Source organism: Gadus macrocephalus, chromosome 9 (assembly GCF_031168955.1).
Source record: "Gadus macrocephalus chromosome 9, ASM3116895v1".
Classification (NCBI taxonomy): Eukaryota; Metazoa; Chordata; class Actinopteri; order Gadiformes; family Gadidae; genus Gadus; species Gadus macrocephalus.
Window position 1 is genome coordinate 10,633,492 of NC_082390.1, and position 25,003 is coordinate 10,658,494.

The following is a 25,003-nucleotide window of genomic DNA, read 5'->3' on the forward strand; positions in this document are numbered from 1 at the left end:
CAGAAAACCAACAAGAGAAATGATTCATTGTTTCCTTTAATCAGCCCATACAATATTACAACTCTTAATGTTGTTATGGTGATATCCTCTTCATGTTGTCATGGTGCCATGGTGGTGGTGTCGTCATGATGCGGTCATGATGTTGCCACGGTGTTGAGATGGCGACGTCGTCATGGTTATGTTGTCATGGTGCATCATCATGGCGGTGAGATCATGGTGGTGTCGTCATGGTGATGTTGTCCGATCACCAACGTCAAACTGGACTTTCCTCTCGGCCCTCTGGAGCAACACGAGAGGCCGATGATCAGCGTCACCCAACACAAGATAACATCAGGGTGGAGGGGGCGGTCCTACCAGTTTGTGGGTGGGGCATCTGCTGTCACGTCCAATGTCCTTTTGTCTCCGCTCTGTCCTCTCCCAGTCGTCCAACCAGAGCTGCCGTCTGAACTCTGACTGCCGCAGCGTGATTCGCTGGAAGATGGCCTGGTTCTGAGCGCTGATCTGAGCCAGGTCCGCCAGCCTCTTCTCAGCGTTCAGACTGGAGAGATCAGACTGATTATAATAATACAAACCTGCTCTCAGCGTTCACACTGGAGCGATCAGACTGATTATAATAATACAAACCTGCTCTCAGCGTTCAGACTGGAGAGATCAGACTGATTATAATAATACTATTACTCTTTATTCGATCAAATAATAAAGGTCATTTCTATCTATGATATATATTAATAAATGTGATTTATATTTATTATGTATAGCAAGTATAATTTATTTCTAAATCCAATTTATTTTATTGTTACTTTCACTAACCCTGTCACTTTGACCTGTCCACTGTTGCTACGACGTCGAAAAAAACAATCAACCTTGTAGAATATTCTGTATGCAGAGACTCTTTATTTTGGAGGCTACTGTTTATAATGCTGTCCTGTAGAGACTTATTGTGGAGGCTACTGTTTATAATGCTGTCATGTAGAGCCTCTTATTGTGGAGGCTGGTCATTAGCAGTAGTAAGTGCATTGTTCTGTCAAGGCTTTGAATTAGGTGTAGTATTGTCCAAAACATTCAGTAGTATAAAGTTGCATTTAATGCTAGCAATGATCAGATATGGTACTGTGTCAGTACTGCTAGGCACTGGGTCAGTACTCTGGCCTTCTGTGGCGGAACATGGTCAGTGCTCTGACCTCCTGTGGGGATAGATGTTCCAGTTGTCCACCTGGCCTCTGGAGTGCATGATCCCGGAGAGTTTGGAGGACAGCTGCTTATTATCTCGGTTGATGTCGGCTAGCCGCTCCTCTTGTAGCTACAGCATCCAGACCATTAGGTTATGTTAGCATTATAGCTATAGGTTATTTGTAAAGGGATAGCAATATCACTTTGTTGTGTAGGTATTTTAGCTAGGATGTTAGCATACTGGCTAGAGGGTTAGCGTTAGCTGCTGATAGAGTTGGCCCAGTATGACCAGTACGCCTGCTCTAATGTCCCACTGACCTGCAGCTTCTTCAGTTTGAGGGTCACGTGAGCAGGAGTTCTGATGCCTTTTGTGTCAACAACTGGCAGAGCTGAGTTCACCTGGTAACAACAGGACAACAGCAACAACAGGTAACAACTGGACAACAACAACAGGACAACAACAGGTAACAACAGAAGAACAACAGGTAACAACAGGACAACAACAAAAACAGGTAACAACAGAACAACAGGTAACAACAGGACAACAACAAAAGGTAACAACAGAAAAAAAACAACAGGACAACAACAACAGGTAACAGCATGACAACAACAACGGGTAACAACAGGAAAACAATAGGTAACAACAGGACAACAATAATAATAATCAGGGTGGGGTGGTGAGGGTTAGGGTTAGGCGGGTGAGGGTTAAGGTTAGGCTGGGGTGAGGGTTGAGGGTACCTACCCGGTGGCGGTGGGCCCGGTACCGGTCGTGGTCCCAGCGCTGCTGCAGGTAGAGGTTGGTGCTGGGCTGCAGGGGGGCGTAGCAGAGGGGCCGCCGCTCCAGGGGCCCCACGGAACCTGCTCTCGCACTCGCCATCTCGATGTCTCTCTAGCTCACCCTCGATGTCTCTCTAGCTCACCCTCGATGTCTCTCTACCACTCTCTCTAGCTCACCCTCGATGTCTCTCTACCACTCTCTCTAGCTCACCCTCGATGTCTCTCTACCACTCTCTCTAGCTCACCCTCGATGTCTCTCTACCACTCTCTCTAGCTCACCCTCGATGTCTCTCTACCACTCTCTCTAACTCACCCTCGATGTCTCTCTACCACTCTCTCTAGCTCACCCTCGATGTCTCTCTACCACTCTCTCTAGCTCACCCTCGATGTCTCTCTACCACTCTCTCTAGCTCACCCTCGATGTCTCTCTACCACTCTCTCTAGCTCACCCTCGATGTCTCTCTACCACTCTCTCTAGCTCACCCTCGATGTCTCTCTACCACTCTCTCTAGCTCACCCTCGATGTCTCTCTACCACTCTCTCTAGCTCACCCTCGATGTCTCTCTACCACTCTCTCTAGCTCACCCTCGATGTCTCTCTACCACTCTCTCTAGCTCACCCTCGATGTCTCTCTACCACTCTCTCTAGCTCACCCTCGATGTCTCTCTTCCTCTCTCTATATCACCCTCGATGTCTCTCTACCACTCTCTCTAGCTCACCCTCGATGTCTCTCTACCACTCTCTCTAGCTCACCCTCGATGTCTCTCTACCACTCTCTCTAGCTCACCCTCGATGTCTCTCTACCACTCTCTCTAGCTCACCCTCGATGTCTCTCTACCACTCTCTCTAGCTCCCTGTCTATATCCCCTCATGCTCTAATTCACTGGCTGTCTCTGCTCCTAACTCTGTATTCTCTTCTGTCGGGCTGATTTTCTCTCTCTCTCTCTCTCTCTCTCTCTCTCTCTCTCTCTCTCTCTCTCTCTCTCTCTCTCTCTCTCTCTCTCTCTCTCTCTCTCTCTCTTTCTCTCGTCAGATAGAGTGACCATCTATTATTACTGAGCTGACCCCCCCCCACACACACACAGTATGGGTCAGAGTTTCCCTCAGAAGGCAGATTAGTAGCATTGTGTTTATTTGAAAGTTTAACCATTTTGTTTCTTTCTCTTGCACTATATACTAGTGTCATGTCTTTAACACAGTTTTATCACCAATAACTTAGAAATTCATTCACCCAAACCCTAACCAACCCTAGCCTAACTCAAACACTAACCCTACCCTCACTCAAACACTAACCCTACCCTCACTCAAACACCAACCTAACCCTACCCTCAGTCAAACACCAACCAACCTTCTTAACCCAAAATATTATCCCCATCATGCATTGCATCCTTTTCTGCCAATTTGACAAAATACAAAATATCCCAAATAATCTATTTACTACTGAATATGATCCCGAATTACCCGTCTTGGATTAACAATGCATCGAATATATTCCTGAAATGTATTGAATCCATTCCAGATCCACTGTCCCGAGACTCCGGTCCAGTGACTCCGGTCCGGTCCAGTGACTCCGGTCCGGTCCAGTTACTCCGGTCCGGGTCTTCCGTCGCTCCGTCCGCCAGACAAACAGCCGTTAGCCGCACACAGAGAGCCTCGATGTGGGCAAACTAGAGAGCAAAAGCAGTGTATTTATGATAATGTTGGCTTCCGAGAAAACCCCTGAATGAGAAGGACGGGGTCTCGGCCGGTGTGAGTGGACTTTAACCGGACGGGGAGCCGCTGCGTTCCAGTGGTCCGTCCCCCGGTGCTCGCCGCGGATCTCCCGGCAGCACAGTGATCGATCGGCCGCTACGATCCACCGAGTCTGGGGCTGCGAACCCACCGAGGACCCGGGCTTTACCCCGGGCTGTACCCGGTCCCATCGGTCCATGGAGTGTACATGATCAATTCAGCCCGACCGGGTTCACACACGGGGTAAGTGGGCCAGAACAGAGGGTCAGGACGAACCGCGGGGTTAGCCTGCTAGCTAGTTAGCTAGCGAGCTATAGTAGCTATCTAGCTAGCCGTGGTCACGGCGTCTTTGTCTGGAGAGAACCCGGGCTCTGCTACCCCCACAGCCCGGGGACGGGCCTTGGCCCGGTCTCTGCTCCCCCCACAGCCCGGGCTCTGCTACCCCCACAGCCCGGGCTCTGCTGCCCCCACAGCCCGGGGACTGGCCTGGGCCCGGGCTCTACCCTCCACAGCCCGGGAGCGGGACTGCAGGGGGCCCGGGCTCTGCTCTCCACAGCCCGGGGACGGGCCTGCAGGGGGCCCGGGCTCTGCTACCCCCACAGCCCGGGCTCTGCTACCCCCACAGCCCGGGAGCGGGCTTGCAGCAGGCCCGCTCCCGGGCTGTGGGGCTAGGCTCCAGCCCACCGCCCTGGATCTCTTCTCCAGTGGGGCTGCTACACGGGGAGTCTCCTGGTGGAGGTACCCATCGGAGACCCGGGGGAACACACAGGACATGATAGTCTCGGGTCATGAGGGTCTGACAGGCTAGCCCGCTAGCAGCAAGCTAGCTGCTCCTCCACACTGATCCGACCTCAGGGGCTCTGAGCCGGGCAGGAGTTAAGAGTTGACTCCCTGGATCAGGGCTAGGTCAGGGTTGGACCCAGGAGACCTGCGGGCTCTGAGGTCTATAAAGGTGATATTAAGCCTTAGGGTGGACTTTAACCATAACAAGCTGTTGACGGGACGGGGTCATAGACTAATGGGTCTGTGGACAGCATACTGCTGAGGTTAATAAATACAAATAATAACAGAACAATCCACGTTATATTTAAATGGCTCTATGAATGAGCTGTTGAGGGGAATAATGTCAACACTAGTATTTCCATAACCAAAGCACATATTTACATATGTTTGGGACAAAAGTCCAGCAAACCGTCGGTCCATATGGTTTAGTGTTATTAACTGTGTTATAATCTGTGTTTAACTTTCCTGAATAATGTTATTTAGGCATTTTATTAATGCATGGGTTGTATGGATTTATTCAATGTGACCCTTTTTATAAGCTATTTATAGCTGTGAACCCTTCTATACCCATGTCATTAAGGAGCAGGTAGGGGTGATACAGAACAGAGACAGGTCATTAAGGAGCAGGTCAGGGTTAGACAGTACAGATCCATGTTGTTAAAGAGCAGGGGTTAGTCTGCTGGCTTTGTTTTATTTGTTAGTGGTGTTTTTATCTGTCACTTGTGTTGCTGCTGTTAGCTGTGAGCTATCATGGTCGCTGTCAGCTATGATGTTGTGGTAAGGTTGGTTGTGTTGCTGTGGTGAGCTGTGCTGTTAGCTGTGTGTCTGTGCTCCTCTCTTCAGGTGAGATGCGGGGCTCTGGGTAGCAGAGAGGCAGCCGGCCCTCCATAGCCCGGCCCAGTAACATGTCCCTCAGCAGCGCTGATACAGGCGGGAACGGTGTGGACTCGACTGCAGTGGAGGCGTATGACAGCGGGGATGAGTGGGACATCGGCGTAGGGAACCTCATCATCGACCTGGACGCTGATTTGGAGAAGGAGAAGCTGGAGATGTCGGGTAGTAAGGACGCCGGCATGGCCCCCCCGACGGGCCCAGGGGCCCCGCCGCCGGGCCCTGGGGCCCCCCTACCTGAGAAGGTGACCTTCATAGCCCCCGGGGCTCAGAGCAAAACCAAGTCCAAACGCAGCAAGACCCCCAAGGAGGGCAGCAAGCCCCCCGCTTCTGCAGACACCCCCAAGAGAGAGCTCCCGGGGCGCGGGGCCCCAGGGGAGGCCCCCTCTCCCGGCCCCAACACCCCCACAAAGGGCCCCGAGAAGGGCATCAAAATCACACGCAGTGGTCCCCCCACCAAAAAGGACAAGGAGGGGGCCTGCGGGAAGAGTAAGAAGGAGAAGATGGAGGTGGTCCCCTCAGGGGTGGGGGCCGTGGACAAAGAGGTGGGGGCCCCTGCTCTGTCTCAGGGGGCCCCCCACCCCGGCCTGTTTGAGGGACAGAATACGGACTTGGCTGCCGCCGAGCATCATGGGAGTATCGCTCTGGACTTGACAGAGGGACGGCTGCCCGTCGCCATGGCAACAGATGAGGAGGCGGAGGCCAGCGAGTACCACAGCCTCCAGATAGGCTCTGGGGAGCAGGTACGACCTGGAGGACTGCTCCTCCACCCTGATGGGTCACTAGGGGCTGGGTGGTGTAGTGAGAACATCTCCACCCTGATGGGTCACTAGGGGCAGGGTGGTGTAGTAAGGACTCCTCCACCCTGATGGGTCACTAGGGGCTAGATGTTGTAGTTGTAGGTGATGTTGAACAAAGGGGCGGGGGGGGGGGGGTGTGTGTGTGTGTGTTATACAGACGTTTCCCTCTGCTATATTATGATAGTTTCATTCCGTGTTCCATCCTCGTTTAACAAGAGCCTTGATGAATGCTTGATTAGCCAAACTTTCACTTGATCACTCAATTCAATGTGATTTAGAATCAGGACTTTGTATTTGCTAGCGTAGCGTCTCCTTTATTCAAAGGAGATGAATACGCAAAGTCCTGGAATGAAGAGTATATATAATGTAATATAATATCAGGCAGCATATTCCACACTCTCCTCTGAAGAACCACAGACACTCCTTTGGTTTTTTTGGCATATTTAAAGAGGTTAGAGGCTAGCCAGGAATAGCATGTTTTATTATCAAGGCTAAATGTTTCTGTTTGTTTCACCTTGTCAGATGGAGGCACCGCCCGTTCCTCCTGTGGCACTCCCGCTAGCTGTTCCTGTAAGCACGGACCTCCTGCTAGCTGCTACCACTAGCCTAGAGCTCCCGCTAGCCACTGCTGCTAGCTCAGACCTGTCGCTAGCTCCGGCTAGCAGCGCAGACATCTCCTCCAGCTGCGAGCAGATCATGGTCCGCACGCGCTCCCTGGCGGTGGGCACGCGCTCCCTGGCCGTCACCACGGCCCACGTAGCGCTGGCCACCGAGCCCGAGTGCCTGGGGCCCTGTGAGCCAGGCACCAGCGTCAACCTGGAGGGCATCGTCTGGCAGGAGACCGAGGACGGTGAGCCCAGCAACCAGCCCCCAGACACAGCCCCCCTTCACCCATCACCCATCACCCTAGCACATCCTGCTAGTCGTAGCCAGGCTAACACATCCTGCTAGTCGTAGCCAGGCTTACACATCCTGCTAGTCGTAGTCACGTTGACACATCCTGCTAGTCGTAGTCACGTTGACACATCCTGCTACATGTAGCCATGTTAACACATCCGGTGTGTGTATCTAGGTATGCTGGTGGTGAACGTGTCCTGGAGGAACAAGACCTACGTTGGAACTCTGCTCGACTGCACACGACACAACTGGGCCCCACCGAGGTAATACTACAGTTACATACATGCAGTACAATAGTAATATACATGTACACACACCGAGGTATTACTGCAGTAGTATACATGTAGTACTATAGCAATATACATGAATACACACCGAGGTATTACTACAGTTATATACATGTACACACACTGAGGTAGTACTACAGTAATACACCATATACAGGTGTAGTATTACATTGATAAACATATAAACCCTCTAGTACTACTGTAATACACCATATACATGTAAACAAACCGATGTAGTACTACGTAATAATAGTACACCAAAGGAAGTACACAGTGGTGTACACAGTAGTAGTATACACACACACACCAGGCTACACAGTGGTAGTATACACACACACACACACACACCAGGCTACACAGTAGTAGTGTACAGACACACACACCAGACTACACAGTAGTAGTATACACACACACACCATGGTGTACATTCATATACACACATCACACATTGGTAGCAACTGAAGGCGTAAACGCTACGTCTCGGTGCTAACGTCTCTCGGTGCTAGCCACGCTCATGCTCCGTCTCGATGCTAACGTTTGTCGCTGCTAGCCATGTGAAGCTACGCCTCTTCGTAGCTATGATAACGCTACGTCTCGGTGCTTGCCATGCTATTCTGTCTTGATGCTAACGTCTGTCGGTGCTAGCCATGCTAACGTTACGTCCTGCTAGGTTCTGCGAGGCGGGAGAGCTGGAGGTGCGTAGCGGGCGTGGGCGGGGCAAGCGGGCGCGGCCCGGAAGCCATTCCTCCTCATCGGACCCGCGCGGGGGGGGCAGTAAGACACGTGCGGCGGCGGCTAGCGGGGGAGCTAAGGGCCGCCGCGGGAGCCAGCCCTCCGCCCCGGAGGAGCCCCTCCCCGCGACCAAGAGGAAGACCCCCACCCCCAGGCCCCCGGGAGACCCCCCGACAGAGCCCCCCGCCCCCGAGGACCCCAAGAGCACCAAGCGCATGCGGGCCTCCTCCAGCCCCGGGGCGGGCGCCCCGCCGGAGCCCGGTGGCCCCCCCTCCCCCACCCTCATCGACTGCCCCCACCCCAACTGCAACAAGAAGTACAAACACATCAACGGGCTGAAGTACCACCAGGCCCGCGCACACAACCTGCCGGACCCCCTGGACCCCGACGGGGGCGACAGCGAGGGGGGGGAGGACCACGTCCCCTCGGCCCCCCCAAACGGGACGGCCGGATCCCCGGGCCGCCCCACCACCCCCAGGGCCCGCGGGCCCGAGGCCCAGAGCCCCTCCCCGGGCTGGGGGTCCCGGCAGGGCCGGAGGTGGGGTGAGGGGGAGGCAGGGGAGGACTGTGAGGAGGAGGGCCGGCTGCTGGGGTCAGGGGTCAAGCAGGAGAAGGGCTGTGTTAAAACAGGCAAGACCAGCTGGCCCCCCGGCCCACTGTACCCCCTGCACACCCCCCCCTCCAACGACCCCTCCTCAATGGTTCAGTCCATTCCCAACGACCCCTCCTCAATGGTTCATTCCATTCCCAACGACCCCTCCTTAATGGTTCATTCCATTCCCAACGACCCCTCCTTAATGGTGCAGTCCATTCCCAACGACCCCTCCTTAATGGTTCAGTCCATCCCCAACGACCCCTCCTCAATGGTTCAGTCCATTCCCAACGACCCCTCCTTAATGGTTCAATCCATTCCCAACGACCCCTCCTTAATGGTTCACTCCGGTGCTAAAAGCCACCAATCAAAAGGACCGCTGGAAGGCAGCCCGCTTTGCCCCGCCCCCAGCCCGTCGCCGAGCCCCTCTCCCGGCAGTCCTAAAGAGAGGAAGAAGAAGAAGAGGAAGGAGGGGGGGAGGGAGGGGGACAGCCCCCGGGGCAGGGAGGGGAGGAGCCCCTACTCGGAGTGCTCTGACCCCCAGCTGAACGGGGAGCCCCCCCACCCCCCCCACCACAGCCGCCTGGCCAGCATGAAGGCGGAGGCGGACAAGGTGTACAGCTTCTCCGACAACACGCCCAGCCCCTGCATCGGCCTGGCCCCGCCCCTCACGCCGCTGCAGCTCAGCCAGAACGGGGCCGACGGCCTGTCCGTCAAGACTGGAAGCCCCGCCTACTCGGACATCTCCGATGCGGGTGAGGACGGCGAGGGGCGCGGGGAGGGGGGCCGGTCGGTGAAGCTTGAGCCGGGGGTCCGTGAGGGTCCCAAGAAGACCCTGTTCCCCCCGCTCGCCCCTGGGGATCCGGGGGGGCGCTACGGCTACCCCGGGCCCCCGGGCGCAGCGCCCCAGGGGGGCGGAGCCCCGCCGCAGGTGGAGGGAGCGCAAGTGAAGGTGAAGAAGGAGAGGGAGGAGGAGGTGGAGGAGGAGGAGGGGGAGCAGCAGCAGCAGCAGCAGCAGGTGGAGCTGAGGAGGATCAAGTCCGAGCCGACGGAGCACAGGAAGCTGGAGGCCGGGGGGGCGGGGCTTGTATCCCAGCAGCAGCAGCAGCAACAGCAGCAGCAGCAGCAGCAGCAGCAGCTGTCCGTCATCCAGCAGCGCTCCAACATGTACATGCCCCCGCTCTACTACAACCAGTACGCCTACGTCCCCCCCTACACCTACCACAGCCACATGCTGCAGGCCAGCTCCGCCTACCGCCACGACAGACCCCGCCCCCACGACGAGAGACCCCGCCCCCACGACGAGAGACCCCGCCCCCACGACGAGAGACCCCGCCCCCACGACGAGAGGACCCGCCCCCACGACGACCGGCCCCGTCCCCATGACGACCGGCCCCGCCCCCCTGAGAGGAGAGCCGAGCACGCACTCGGCGGAAAGGAAGAGGGGAAGCAGAAGGGCCCGCCTCCCCCCGGTCCGCCGGACCCGGGCCCCAAGGGGGGGGGCGGCCCCGCCCACCACGACCCCCTCCCAACCCCCCACCTCCTCGCCAGCAAGCTGAAGGAACCCGGCCACGGGGCCGGACCCCCAGGGGCCCTCGGGACCCCCGGGACTCCGGGGACGGAGAAGAGCAAGTCGGTCATCATGTCCAAGGAGGAGGAGGAGGGGGGGGGCAGGAGGACTCCGGGGGGCGCCCCCCCCCCGGGGTACCGTGGCAAGGAGGACCCCAAGGTTGCCATGGAGACGGGCCGGCCTGCCGGCATGGAGCCAGCCATGTGGTACAGACAGGTATGACCAGGACCCCTTGAAGATCCAACACATCATCCAACACACCGTCATCCAACACACCGTCATCCAACACACCATCATCCAACACACCGTCATCCAACACACCGTCATCCAACACACCATCATCCAACACACCGTCATCCAACACACCGTCATCCAACACACCGTCATCCAACACACCGTCATCCAACACATCATCCAACACACCGTCATCCAACACACCGTCATCCAACACACCGTCATCCAACACACCGTCATCCAACACACCGTCATCCAACACACCGTCATCCAACACACCGTCATCCAACACACCGTCATCCAACACACCGTCATCCAACACACCGTCATCCAACACCCCGTCATCCAACACAGGATCATCCAACACATCAAAGCACTGTAAAAGGCCGACAGATGAGTGTTCTCAGCCAGTGTTTCGGTGAGGGTCTCTGAGTAGAAGGTTGTTGGTTACGGCTGTTCTGAGCGTCTCTTCTCTCTCCCCCTCCCTTCTCCTCCTCCCCCCCCAGGAGCCGGACTCGCGCCTGTGGCCCTACGTCTACCCCAACAAGTACCCAGCGGACGAGGAGCGGTGGAGGGACGAGAGGGAGAGGGAGCGGGACCGCGAGAGAGACCGCGAGAGAGACCGCGAGAGGGAGAGAGACAGAGAGAGAGAAAGAGAGAGAGACAGGAAGGGGAAGGAGGAGAAGCCCCGCCCCAAGGAGGAGCACCAGAGGGAGGAGTCAGGGGAGGGGAGGGAGGGGCCCCGGGCCCCCGAGGACCCCCGGGGCGGGGGGAAGGACCCCCGGCCGCTCCACATGCACTTCTCTCCCCAGCAGCACCAGGCCTACCTGCCCTACATGCAGGGGGCCTACGCCTACGGCCAGGGCTTCGACCCCAACACGCCCGGCTACCGCGGGGTGCCCTCCGTCATGATCCACAACTACCCTGGTGAGAGCCTGTAGACCCCCTATAGACCCCACCCACGTAGACGACCTGTAGACCTCCTATAGACCCCCTGTAGACCATACCCATGTAGACCCCCTGTAGACCCCACCCATGAAGACACTCTGTAGACCTCCTGTAGACCCGTGTGTTGTGGTGCTGAAGTGTGTTGTGGTGTTGCTGACGTGCCCCCCACCCCCCAGGCTCCTACCTGCCGGCGGGCTACCCGTTCTCCGCGCCCTACGGGGGGAAGGGCTGTGAGGAGGCGGAGTCCCGCTCCAGCCCGTCGGGCTCCAAGCCGCCCGGGGACACCAAGGCCCTGGAATTGTTGCAGCAGCACGCCTCCCACTACAAGACCAAGTCCTCCTCCACCGCCGGGCCCCCCAAGGGCCCCCCAGACCGGGACCCCCGGGGGGGCGGGGGAGGAGGAGGAGGAGGAGGAGGGGGTGGAGGAGGGGGGGGCGGGGGGGAGAGGGACGGGGAGCGGCCGCGCTCCTCCCCCTCCCAGCGCGCCGTCACCTCACACCACCACCTTGGGTACCCCCTGCTGTCAGGGCAGTACGACCTGCCCTATAATGCAGGTAGGCCTCAACCCTTACCCTAACCCGTACCTCACCCCTAAGGGGCAGTACGACCTGCCCTACGCCGCAGGTCAGCCTTACCTTACCCTTAGGGACGGGTGGGTTACCCTTAGGGACGGGTGGGTTACCCTTAGGGACGGGTGGGTTACCCTTAGGGACGGGTGAGTGATCTGACGTTTGGCTCCTCCCCCACAGGCATGTCATCGTCCGCCATCGTAGCCAGTCAGCAGGCCACCGCTCCCTCCATGTACCCCCCGGCGAGGAGGTGAGGAAGGTAAGACTCCTACCCTCTGACCCTAACCCTGATGTAACCAAACCCTCTGACCTCTGACCCTAACCCTGATATAACCAAACCCTCTGACCCTAACCCTGATATAACCAAACCCTCTGACCCTAACGCTGATACAACCATACCCTCTGACCCTAACACAACCTTACCCTCTCCCCCTAACCCAGACATAACCAAATCCTCTGACCTCTGGCCCTTACCCTGATATAACCAAACCCCAGTCAGCTCCGTTGCTAAGACACAGCTACGGGAGCCTTTGTGGTTCTACTTTGGATGACCTAGCCGTTAGCACTGTATCCTTGCTGTTGGCAATGTATCCTAGCCGTGTTAACGTCCTGAAATTCATTCATGTTTTGTCCTCAACCTCCCAAAGGGACAACAGATGAACCAGCCGACCTCCTGCTCCCCAACACTGGACACACTTCTGATGGACCTCTGGAGCTGGTCTAGAACTGTGGGGCTAGGCTAGGACTGTCGGGCTAGGCTCGTGTGTGTGTGTGTGTGTGTGTGTGTGTGTGTGTGTGTGTGTGTGTGTGTGTGTGTGTGTGTGTGTGTGTGTGTGTGTGTGTGTGTGTGTGTGTGTGTGTGTGTGTGTGTGTGTGTGTGTGTGTGTGTGTGTGTGTGTGTGTGTAAATACTGTACAGGGGAATAATTTTAAAAGAAGTTTCTGGATGCTCTTCTGTTTTTCTACATGTTGATGTTATTAAAATTGTAACTGGTGGAATATCAAGTGTAGTCATTCAACACACACTCACGCATGCACACACATACTTTCAGGTCACGGTAACTCGTACACTAGGGGGCAGTATCACCATTTTCAACCCTAAGCTGACACAAATGACTAAATATTGCTTACACTGATCCCAGCCAACACAATATATTTTAGTGACTGGACCCTGATGAGTCACCTGCTCGACCAATCAGCACTCACTTCACGGAGAGCGCTGATATGTTGCTAGTGTGACCATGGCTAAATGCCAAAGTGGAATGTGGCCGGATTGCTTCCTAACCTTTAAAACAAACCTGTGAAGAAAAAGTCTGGAGAGTAAGTGGTAAAAGTCTCCTTTATAAAAGTACAACATGTGGATCACGTTCGACTAGTGTCCAACAGAAGGTACATGGTGGATTGTAATGTACATATGGTAATGAACATTACCATATGTACGTGACCATATGGTAATGTATATATTGTATTGTTTATATGTACTGTACACATGCAAATGAATGTTACCATATTGTAATGTACATATGGTAACGTATACATGTTATTGCACATATTGTAATGTGTATATGATCATGTACATTACCTTATGTACATATGCTGATGTGTATTCGGTCATGTACAGTGTGATCTATACGGTCAGTCCCCACAGAGTCAGGGTTCCTCGCCAGCTGCCACACATTCTCTTGAGCAACACATCTCTGCTGACCTCAGATGACCAGCAGGCTTTACCCTGCCCCCAAATCCGTGCTCAGCCCCGCCCTCAGAGCCTGTGTGCCGTGCGATTGGCCGGAGAGCCTCTCGGGCCCCTCCCCCCCCAGCATGCATCCTGCTAGAGGCGGTCAGCAGCTGGAGGTCTGAGTGGGCGTTGGCCACCGTGTGGCGCCGCTGACCCCCCGTCCTCTCCAGGTAGGCCTCGCCCTCCTGTTCCATCAGGGGGGGCAAGGAGGAGGAGTCGGGCCGGGCGAAGGGCGGCTCCGCCCCCTGGGACCCCGCCCGGGGGGGGCGCTCCCCGACGCCCTCGTCTGGCCGCAGGGGGAAGGACACTCGTCAGGAACAGGAAGTCCATGGGAATATAACCTTTAACCTTCCTTCACTGGTAACAATAGTAGCCATGGTAACAGTGATATTTATTTAAAGTAATCGGTAGTTATAGTAACAATAGTAGCCATGGTAACTGGTGGTTAAAGTAACAATAGCCATGGTAACAATGGTATTTATTTATAGTAACTGGTAGTTATAGTAACAATAGTATCTATGTTTACAGTGGTTGTCACGGTAACCGTGGTAGTGATGGTGAGGGTTGTTAGGGTAACGGTATACTGACCTGGCTGATGCTGGTTGCCATGGCGCAGGACGTTGCCGAGATACGGGGACACACCCATCTCCACCAAACGCTCCAGCTGTAGATACTGCGGACCCGGACCACTGAGATCCTGGACCCCCTGAAGGACAGACAGGCAGATCAGCTAGAGACAGGCAGACCACGCTACAGACAGACAAGCAGGCCATGCTAGAGACAGACAGGCAGACCACGCTAGACACAGACAGGCAGACCACACCAGAGACAGAAAGACAGACCACGCTACAGACAGGCAGACCAAGCTACAGACAGGCAAACCATGCTGCAGACAGACAGGCAGACCACACTACAGACAGGCTGACCACGCTAGAGACAGACAGAGCACACTAGAGACAGACAGACAGATAGACCACGCTAGAGACAGACAGACAAACCAAGCTAGAGACAGACCGACAGACCACGCTACAGACTGACAGACCAAACTAGAGACAGACAGACAGACAGACCACGCTAGATACAGACATGGCCAAAGTCCTGTGGTGTGGTCCTGGACGACCCCCCAGGTGTGTGTACCTGCAGCACCAGCAGCATCTGTGTGAGGGGCGGGGGGACGCCGGCCGCAGCGCCCAGCGTCTCCTCCAGGGCGAGCTGCAGCAGAACCTGGTCTCTGAACGCCAGCAGACACATCTGTCTGATGGTCAGCTCCTGTCCCTACACACACACACACACACACACACACACACACACACACACACACACACACACACACACACACACACACACACACACACACACACACACACACACACACACACACACACACACACACACGCGCGCGCGCGCACACACACACACACACAGACAAACATTTGGTAAAACTCTTCTGCCTTGTAAAAAAAATATATATTTGCAGATCCTTCTGGGATATGGTAGTGTGTAGGGTCAGGGTAGTGTATATCAGGTTCAGGATGTATCAGGGTCGTGAGTATCAGGGTCCGGGTATGTCAGGGTAGTGTGTATCACGGTCAGGGTATATCAGGGTCAGTGTGTAGCAGGGTCTGGGATAGGGCACTAGGGTAGTAGATCAGGGTTTACCTGGACAGGGTAGAATATAGCCTGTAGGGTCGGCAGTGTCTCCGTAAAGAATCGAACCCATATCTCAGACAGCATCGTCAGCTGGTTGTTACCTAGTTACCCCAACAGGGCAGATATGTTATGTTATGTGTTTGTCAGGATGTTATGCTCGTCTGCGACTGTATGCGAGACTGAAGGCTCCATGACACACCTTTCATTTTAAACGTTACATCAGAACATCAGACATCAGAAAAGCTTTGTAAACATCTCACCTTCATAGATCTAAACATCCTAGAAGTAGTCTCAACATCTAAAGATCTCACCATCATAGAACTGGATCTTCTCCAGGAGGCGCTCAAGACCCTTGGTCAGAAGCTGGTTCTGGGGGTACAAACAGACACGTTAACGACCTGACTCCTGACCCCTGTAGCTGTTAGTAGGTAATCAGGTATGAGAACCCTTCTTCACCTGTAGCACCTCGTTAGTGTGTTTACCTGTAGCACTTTGCTAGTGTGTTTACCTGTAGGTCCTCGTTAGTGTGTTTACCTGTAGGTCGTCGTTAGTGTGTTCACCTGTAGCACCTCGTTAGTGTGTTTACCTGAGGCACTTTGCTAGTGTGTTTACCTGTAGGTCCTCGTTAGTGTGTTCACCTGTAGGTCGTCATTAGTGAGTTCACCTGTAGGTCCTCGTTAGTGTGTTCACCTGTAGGTCCAAGTCAGTGTGTTTACCTGTAGGTCCTTGTTAGTGTGTTTCTTACCTGTAGGAAGTCTGTGATAAAGGAGCCCAGTTCGGTCTTCAAAAGCCACCTGTTGGAACAGGAAACACTCACGGTCACGTCCTCTTCTCTCTGGGCCCCCCCTGGTGGTCGACCCCCCTGGTTGTGGGGACACCCCTCACTCAATGTGAGCCGTTGGCTGAAAGGCTTCAGGGTTTCAGGGCTTCAGGGCCCAATGTTCCATTGAGCTGTGAACTCTGCTCCAGAGATGATAATCAGGCGTGCAGCGATGGGGAACTGATACGTAGGAACGCTCGCTTTTGGTTCCCATGAGAGATGGAATTTACTCTTGATGTTATCGTATGTGTGTGTCAGGATGTTAATGCCTTCTCTTCAACTGTATGCTGAAGCGACTCTTGAGAGCAACAAGAACATTCAGAATTGGTTGTGACCCAGTTTGTTCCTTCAAGGGCCATGAACAAAAGTCAACATGGTGTGGTAACGGCATACATCTAGCCTTCATTTTGATCTCATTTCACACCTCTGAATCACAGATCATTTGAAGAAAGTGGGAGGGGCCAGGAGCTGACCGAGGAGACATCCAGATGGTGTGCTGCTAGCGATGACCTAGACCCTAACCCAGAGTACACTGTGACCTTCTAGTAGCAAGGCCAGGGAAGACTATGGAATGAATTTAAACCATAATCTATAAAATAAAATAGTCAATAAAGGGAATAAATTGGAAAATAGAATCAAGTTATGCTAGTCTGTTTATCATGACATGTTATAGTGATATCATCGTCTCTGAGGACATCTTATCGTGTTGTTAATCTGTCTATGAGGACATCTTATAGTGATATCGTCTGTGAGGACATGGTGTAGTGATGTAAATCAGTTTATGAGAACATGGTATAGTGCTGTTAATCTGTTTATGAGGACATGTTATAGGGATATCATGGTTTATGAGGACATGCCATAGGGATGCTAGTCTGTTTATGAGGACATGTTATAGGGATATCATGGTTTATGAGGACATGCCATAGGGATGCTAGTCTGTTTATGAGGACATGTTATAGGGTTTTCATAGTTTACGAGGGCATGGTGTGTACCTGATGCTCTCGTTGAGCGTGTAGAGCTCGTTGGCCTGCAGCCCTCCTCCCTGGAACACCCTCATGACAGCCGTCTGGACACTGAGGGATTGAGGGTCAAAGGCTGAGGGATGAGCGGTGATACCTCGCAGTAACACAAGGATTTGTTCATATCTTGTTCATATTTACGCTATAGGTGAATGTGCTCTCTGTCTTATTGGCTATTCTGGCTGTCAATCAATGTCAGATGGACTCAGGTTAATGTTTGGGTGAATTTGTCGCGGAGGGCATAGATGTGTTGTGAACCCCTCTCTGGTGCAACACTGGCAAAGGCATCCAAAGTCTTTGGAGGGCATCTAGTTAGCCGTGTTGCATTTTGTTGTGGCAACAATTGCAAGGCAGTCTCGACAAAGTACCTGTTTTTGGTCAACAGCGTCTTTTCTGTCACCCAAACAATTCCAACTGACATTGATGCTCTCTTTGGAACTAAATCCTCTTTTGCTGGCCCCTCTTGAAGTTTGGATGTCTGATCATAAACTGGTCAACATGATCAGTGATCGGTGGTTTGCACACAGACCGTACACCGACACTTTTCTGTCCACTTGGCAGCTCTCTATGTTATGTGTGTAGGAGCCAATTCCTTTGTTTTCATTTAGTTACAGTTTTCTGTGCGTGTGTGTGTCTGTGTGTGTGTGTGTGATATTAATTGATGACTAATTAATAGATTGGCGCCTGCTGAGTGTGTCCTACAGGAGGTCCTTCTCCTCAAGAGGAAAGGACCTGTGGCCTTGGGGGGGCTGGCTGGAAAAGCATACTGTTTTAGACCTTGCATAACTCCCATGTCATGTTATGATTTCAACAATCATTTTTACTTTGAATTTGTTTGAATAATTAGAAGCGACTCATGAATAAATGAAGACACTTTATTTTTTAACCAAATCTTGAAATTCCTTTTTTGTGCAAGACATCAAGCGTCTATCATATAACCAATCAGCACCAGAGTGATCTACACCAGGAACAAGGACAGGAAATCGTAGTCACTTTAAGTGTTAATTAAAGTGCATGTGTGTGTGCATTCGTGCATGTGTGTGCCTTACGAAGCGAGAGATACCGAGTCACTCAGTATCTCTCGCTCTTCCTGTGCCAATAGTCTCATCCTGCCACTACTTCCTGTGCAGACAGGAAGTAGTAGGTTAAAGCTAAACAAGAGGCCTCCTCTCACTCTGCATCTCACGTCCTCATCCTGCCGACACATCCGTCCCCTAACCGCCAAGGCTGTGTTTGTGTGTGTGCATTCTAACTATGGGAGACTCCAGTGGGGAATGGAACCCCCACCCGGGCAGTGTTAGTGCCTTGCTCTACAAGTTGCACTTCAAGTCAATTAATACAAATCAATCCAGAGCAGCGATTCTTAACGTTGTAGAGCCGTTCTCAGAGAGTTGAACTCTGCGCTCTGGGATCAGGATCTAGTGGTCATTCCTCCGTCTCCTGGGTTACGGTAATCTATGATAATCTACGCTAAACTCAGCTAATCTCAGCCTTGCTCTGCTACACAGCAGAAACCCTGAGGTGAACCCTGCTCTGGCAGAGACCACTCTGTACAGTCTAGGACCACGCCCCTCTAGGACCCCGCCCCTCTTTACCAGAGACAGGACCCCGCCCCTCTAGGACCCTGCCCCTCTTGGACCCTGCCCCTCTAGGACCACGCCCCTCTAGGACCACGCCCCTCTATACCAGATACAGGACCACGCCCCTCTAGGACCCTGCCCCTCTAGGACCACGCCCCTCTAGGACCACGCCCCTCTATACCAGATACAGGACCACGCCCCTCTAGGACCCTGCCCCTCTAGGACCACGGCCCTCTAGGACCACGCCCCTCTATACCAGATACAGGACCACGCCCCTCTAGGACCCTGCCCCTCTAGGACCACGCCCCTCTAGGACCACGCCCCTCTATACCAGATACAGGACCACGCCCCTCTAGGACCCTGCCCCTCTAGGACCACGCCCCTCTAGGACCACGCCCCTCTATACCAGATACAGGACCACGCCCCTCTAGGACCCTGCCCCTCTAGGACCACGCCCCTCTAGGACCACGCCCCTCTATACCAGATACAGGACCACGCCCCTCTAGAGGGAGGGAACTGATGAAGGGGTTGGAGATGGAGGGGGTAGAGGTGGAGCTGATGGAGGGGCTGGAGGTGGAGGGGGTAGAGGTGGACTCACCTGTTCCACACGCTGGTGTTGGACAGCTGCAGAGCTGAGGATCCGTTCTGGAAGCGGGCCAGGTCCGAGAGCACCGGGGAGCTCATGAAGCGAGCCCTGGGCCTCCGCAGAGACCCCATGGTCACCGATCTGCGGTGAGACAGGGCCTTAGGAGACACACCTGAGGACACAGGGCCTTAGTTAAACACCAAAGGATGCAAAATAAAGGCGGGCCTTTAACCTCCGTCGAGGTTACAAGAGAGCTGATCTGATACTTTTGTGACGCAACCAGGCTGCTGGCCACTGATTGTGACGCCACAGGACGAATAATAATGAGCGCAACATCCTGACACCCGACACCCGGCATCTTTAAACACTATCATCAGCGTTCAGTCAACAATAGTGAAGGATTATTGAACATGGCAGGAGCAGCGGGCGAGAGCACGCAGTGGACCGTGACAGGGGGGGGGAGACGCTCCTGTGCGTAACCCTGTCCGTTTATGTGTCATGTGGTCGCCCATGTGTCACAGTTTTGCGCATGCGTGCTATGACGACCCGCCTACGTTGAAGCGGTACATTCTAGATTGAAACACGATGTGCCTGGAACTAAACCAAGTCGTGCCGCGCTAAGTCGTGGTGAGTTGAGCTGGTACTGTCGGTGGTAAAGGGGCATAACAGTCTTTGTTTTTCTTGCAAATTGTGTTGATTATTGAGCAGACGAAGAGAGGTGTGGATGTGTCCCCAGATGATGGTCAGAGAGAGTGACGGTAGAATGAGGCTCAGCACTGAGCACTCACAGGGAGCGCGGTGACCTTCACTCAGAAGAAGCTTCCGTTTCAACCCTGGTTTCCTCTCTCTCTCTGACTGTTGGATTTCCTGTCTCTCTGTCACACACACACACTCGAGCAAACACACACACACACACACACACACACACACACACACACACACACACACACACACACACACACACACACACACACACAATCCAACACACACAATCCAACACACACACACACACACACACACACACACACACACACACACACACACACACACACACACATACTCACACACTCTAGCATGCATACACACATTCCGTGCCTGCAACATCCAAAATCCATTCATCCCAACATATTTGTGATAAATGGAATTTGCCCTGTCAACCAACCAGGCCAGTACGGCAGCCGGTGAGGACCAAACCAAAGGGTGAAGACTGGTGGTGGACTTCTGAGGAGGTCTGGGCCTCAGAGGAGGAGGTCTGGTCCTCAGAGGAGATCTGGTGGTCCTGAGTGGAGGAGGTCTGGTCCTCAGAGGAGGTCTAGAGGTCTTCAGAGGAGGTCTGGAGGTCCTCAGAGGAGGTCTGGTCCCCAGAGGAGGTGTGGAGGTCCTCAGGGGAGGTCTGGCCCTCAGAGGAGGTCTGGAGGTCCTCAGAGGAGGTCTGGCCCTCAGAGGAGGTCTGGAGGTCCTCAGAGGAGGTCTGGTCCTCAGAGGAGGTCTGGAGGTCCTCAGAGGAAGTCTGGTCCTCAGAGGAGGTCTGGAGGTCCTTATAGGAGGTCTGGAGGTCCTCAGAGGAGGTCTGGAGGTCCTTAGAGGAGGTCTGGTCCTCAGAGGAGGTCTGGAGGTCTGGGGGTCCTGAGTAGAGGAGGTCTGGAGGTCCTGAGTAGAGGTGGTGTGCTGGGTTTCTTGGACAGCAGTCTGCGGTTCGCTCCGGTTGGTTTGAATGGTTTCAGGGCGTAAAGTTTAAACGTGTATTCCTCTTGGTTTACTGAGTTGTTTAATCAGGTATGATGTATATTCTGATGCCTGATATACATAAAGTAACAGTAACAGCAGTTAAGTTGTGAAGGCCCATGCAAGTGAACGGAGCGTTCCACAGCATTGAGAAGAGCCGTCTAATAAAAAAAACCACATTTATATATGTATTATATATATATTATACATATATATATATATATATATATTCCTTCATCCGGTTTATTACTTCATTCGTTACTTTGTGTTGTGAGGTTCTGCATTCTCACGTGCAGCGACTCAACCCCTTAATACACTCCCGCGTGTGTGTGTGCGCGCGTGCGTGCGTGTGCGTGCAGTAGGTTGCGCTTGAGATGAAGACTGACTTCATGTGATTTTTGGTTATCGTGTTTAATCAGAAACATGTGCAGCAGATGATCTGTCGGAACCTCTCTGTGGATCAAAGTGGACTTTTAACGGATAAAGCTCCGTTAAGCGAGCGTTCCACTCACCTCCGCGACGTCTTCACCTCAACGTCCTCCCGGACCGGCCGTAAAGAAGAAGGTCCGATTATTATCCAGCCAATTGGTCTCTGAAGCCATGGCCTCTGGCCCGCTTCAAAGATGTTTTTTACTAAGTAACTCTGTTTCAAACTACAGCCTCCGGCCTCAGATCCTAACCTCAGCTCTTCAGATCACCTGAGAGTCAGCGGAGCTCCTCCGAACAGATCATCTTCAGGAGCAACAGGCTGCCTGTCATCTGCAGGCCCCGCCCCCTCCCGCTGTGACAGGCAGCCTGTCAACTGCTGCAGGCCCCGCCCCAAACCGCTGTGACAGGCGGCATGTCATCTATAGGCCCCGCCCATCCCACTGTAACAGGCCCCGCCCCCTCCATCTGTGACAGGCTGCCTGTCATCTGTAGGCCCCGCCCCTCCCACTGTGACAGGCCCCGCCTCCTCCCGCTGTGACACGCAACATTGGTTGATATTGTTATTTGAACGTTCTACTCTATTTGCCGTATAATAATAATAAAAATGGCCATGTCCCAATTCAAAAGATTAACTGACAATACAAACGGTCAATAAAGTGATTAAAGATCAACAATTAGGAAACGAGGAATATAATTGATTCAATTCACTATTCACTATATTATTATCAATGCGTTAAAAGCAGACTTAATAGATTAACTAAGCAAGCAAGCAAGCTAATAGGAATACACCAGAAAGCGCTGGAGGATCTGTATATCCAGGCAGTGGGAAGGAAGACCAACTCCATCCTCTTAGATCCCTCCCACCCACTCCATCCTTGTTTTGATCTACTTCCTTCTGGCAGAAGATTCAGAATGCCTTTGGCCAGGAAAGCTATCTACAAAAAATCATTCATCCCCATAGCTATACACACACAGAACACTCATTCCTCAAAGAACTCACACAAATAACACACACACACACACACACACACACACACACACACACACACACACACACACACACACACACACACACACACACACACACACACACACACACACACACACACACACACACCTCCAAGCCTTCAGTCAAAAGACAATTTTCTAGTATGCCAACATACTAGACAATAAAGCTTTTTGAATCTTGAATCTTGAATCTTATTTAAAAACTGCGATCTACTGTCACGTGACCGTAATCTGCCTCACGTGACCAGTCCTCTTGACGTCACGTGGCAATATGGCGGCTCCCTTCGATGAACAGTTTTTTGTGTCTCTGGAACTTCTCCTAAAGGTTTATTCATATTATATTATTCCAGTAGTCTTGATGCTCTGTGTTCATGCCTCTATTTCACCAACACTCTTTATATCATATATAATATATAATAGGATGCTTGAAGCTTCCTCAGGAGACGTCAGTTGTCCTGGCAGGTTGACATCGCATACAAGGAAAATGTATTTCGTGTTGTAAATGTGTCTTAATGTTAATCGGTTATTAATCATGTGATTATGTATCCGCATGTAATTCGTGTGTCTTTTCAAGCCATCTGATCCTAGATGAGGATCAAGTCCTAAAGGCTTTCTTGTATTGTACCTAAAAGAGACTTGACCTCATTGGACTTCTACGGTTAATCTATCAACATGTTAATCTATCAACATGTAATTCTATCAACATGTTATTCTATCAACATGTGTGTGTGTAGTCGCCCTCGAAGGATGCGCTGCGGGAGCTGTTCTCCCAGAGCTACCAGCAGGTGGCGCCAGAGGGCGGCCGGCTGGCCCAGCGCACGGCGGAGGACCTCGACATCCCCTTCGCGCAGGCGCAGCAGGTTCGATTTAAACTCCATAGGATTCGGTTATTCTTCCATTTGTTACATTTTTAAGGCGCTTTGATAAAGTTGTTTAAAGCTTTGGTAATGTTCTCTCGCTCTCCTAGCTGCTGCAGTGTCTGCACTCTCTCGCCCACCATGTGGTATTCCGCGGTCTGACCCGACCGCAGCAGATCCAGGATCTGTTCCCCGCCTCCTTCCATGCCAGCCTCAAGAACCTGATCACAAAGATCCTCCTGGAGCTCAGGTCAGCTGGGGGCCGTAGCGTGAGGCCGGGGGCCCTGGTGAGCGTAGTGTGAGCCTGGGGCCCCTGGGGGCCGTAGCGTGAGGCCTGTGATGACATCATCTAATAGCCCCATTAATGATCTGTAATCTACTCTGATGTGATAATGTTTTTTTGACCTCCTCTCAGCCCTGCTTGGCGCTCAGAGGCCATCCAGACGCACAGTGAGTAGGACTCATTAACATATAGTCACATGACTTCAGGGGCGGGGGTCAAGTGCAATATTTGGACACATTGTGTGTCTGTGTGTGTGTGTGTGTGTGTGTGTAGTCTCTCTCCCACAGTTGAAAGCGTTTGATTGGAGGGTGGACATGGTGACGTCATCAGACTCCGTCAGCCGCATGGCCGTACCAAGCTGTCTGCTGAGCCTGCAGGTTGGTTAGCTGCTCAGCCAGCTGCAGCTATCCTTCCCCACAACGCAAGCAAACACCTCTTTAAAGGCTTCAACGTGTGTGTGTGTGTGTGTGTGTGTGTGTGTGTGTGTGTGTGTGTGTGTGTGTAGCTGGGGGAGGACCGGGTGGTGGTGGAGTCGAGCCGTGAGACTCTGGACACAATGCTGGACGGACTGGGACGCCTGAGGCAGCAGCTGGCCCTGGTGGCCGGGAAATAACACAACTCTGGTGTCAACACGACATGTAACACAACGCTGGTGTCAACACAACTCTGGTGGAGCACAACTCTGGTGTCAACACATGTACCACAACTCTGGTGTCAACACGCAACTCTGGTGTTAACAGAACTCTGGCGTCACCACAACAAGTAACAACTCTGCTGTCAACACAACTCTGGTGGAACACAACTCTGGTGTCAACACATGTACCACAACAGTTAACGGTTGTACATTATACATCTATAACTGCTCTATATTATATATACCTATGTCTGTACCTGTTCTATAATATCTATCTCCGTCTTTGTTAGAATTTCCATAGTAACGAGATATTTGTGGAGCTGGTTTTTGTTCATTGTCACATTTCTAATAAAGCGTAACTTTACATTTTGTTTTTGTAAATCTTTCAGAATTAAAGCATGAATAAAGTGTAAAAATATGAAGTGTTAAATATGAACAGTTCTCCCGTTCCTCTGGGTAGTGCCGAGCGGTGATGACATCACTGGTGATGACATCACTGTGTTCACTGGTGATGACGTCACTGTTGCAGCATTCAAAACGGTCAGTTTCCAGGAGGTTCGGACCTTAAGCTTGGAGGAAAGTGCTTTGAACACTCTGTTGGGTCTGAGTTTTCGCTGTGCGGAATTAAGGCCCAATACCATTTCTACGCCTTCACCTTTCCCCTTCCCCCTTCAAAACAAGGGGGAGGGGGAAGGGG

General features: G+C 52.9%; 4 protein-coding genes across 4 annotated transcripts; 2 read left to right on the forward strand and 2 right to left on the reverse strand.

Annotated features, from left to right (window-relative positions):
- Nucleotides 1-22: 22 nt before the first annotated feature.
- On the reverse strand, nt 23-3,408 carry si:ch211-284k5.2 (sperm axonemal maintenance protein CFAP97D1). Its single transcript, XM_060060715.1, has 5 exons — nt 1,913-3,408; nt 1,489-1,569; nt 1,182-1,300; nt 355-538; nt 23-279 (listed from the first exon to the last, which is right to left on the reverse strand). Exons 1-5 carry the CDS (start codon nt 2,045-2,047, stop codon nt 226-228), a joined length of 573 nt encoding a protein of 190 aa, XP_059916698.1. The 5' UTR covers nt 2,048-3,408; the 3' UTR covers nt 23-225.
- A 143-nt stretch (nt 3,409-3,551) lies between these two features.
- On the forward strand, nt 3,552-12,979 carry znf609a (zinc finger protein 609a). The gene is made up of 9 exons (XM_060060710.1): nt 3,552-3,921; nt 5,305-6,095; nt 6,675-7,002; nt 7,225-7,312; nt 8,007-10,446; nt 10,971-11,391; nt 11,589-11,966; nt 12,162-12,240; nt 12,629-12,979. The coding sequence occupies exons 2-8, from the start codon at nt 5,367-5,369 to the stop codon at nt 12,233-12,235; spliced, it is 4,458 nt and encodes a 1,485-aa protein (XP_059916693.1). The 5' UTR covers nt 3,552-3,921; nt 5,305-5,366; the 3' UTR covers nt 12,236-12,240; nt 12,629-12,979.
- Nucleotides 12,746-21,865, reverse strand: LOC132464375 (proline-rich protein 5-like). The gene is made up of 9 exons (XM_060060714.1): nt 21,608-21,865; nt 19,383-19,542; nt 17,178-17,258; nt 16,111-16,159; nt 15,677-15,734; nt 15,375-15,466; nt 14,853-14,990; nt 14,304-14,421; nt 12,746-14,001 (listed from the first exon to the last, which is right to left on the reverse strand). The coding sequence occupies exons 2-9, from the start codon at nt 19,499-19,501 to the stop codon at nt 13,631-13,633; spliced, it is 1,026 nt and encodes a 341-aa protein (XP_059916697.1). The 5' UTR covers nt 19,502-19,542; nt 21,608-21,865; the 3' UTR covers nt 12,746-13,630.
- A 901-nt stretch (nt 21,866-22,766) lies between these two features.
- On the forward strand, nt 22,767-24,670 carry commd9 (COMM domain containing 9). The gene is made up of 6 exons (XM_060060720.1): nt 22,767-22,857; nt 23,267-23,392; nt 23,500-23,639; nt 23,805-23,839; nt 23,946-24,049; nt 24,178-24,670. The coding sequence occupies exons 1-6, from the start codon at nt 22,804-22,806 to the stop codon at nt 24,283-24,285; spliced, it is 567 nt and encodes a 188-aa protein (XP_059916703.1). The 5' UTR covers nt 22,767-22,803; the 3' UTR covers nt 24,286-24,670.
- Nucleotides 24,671-25,003: the final 333 nt, after the last annotated feature.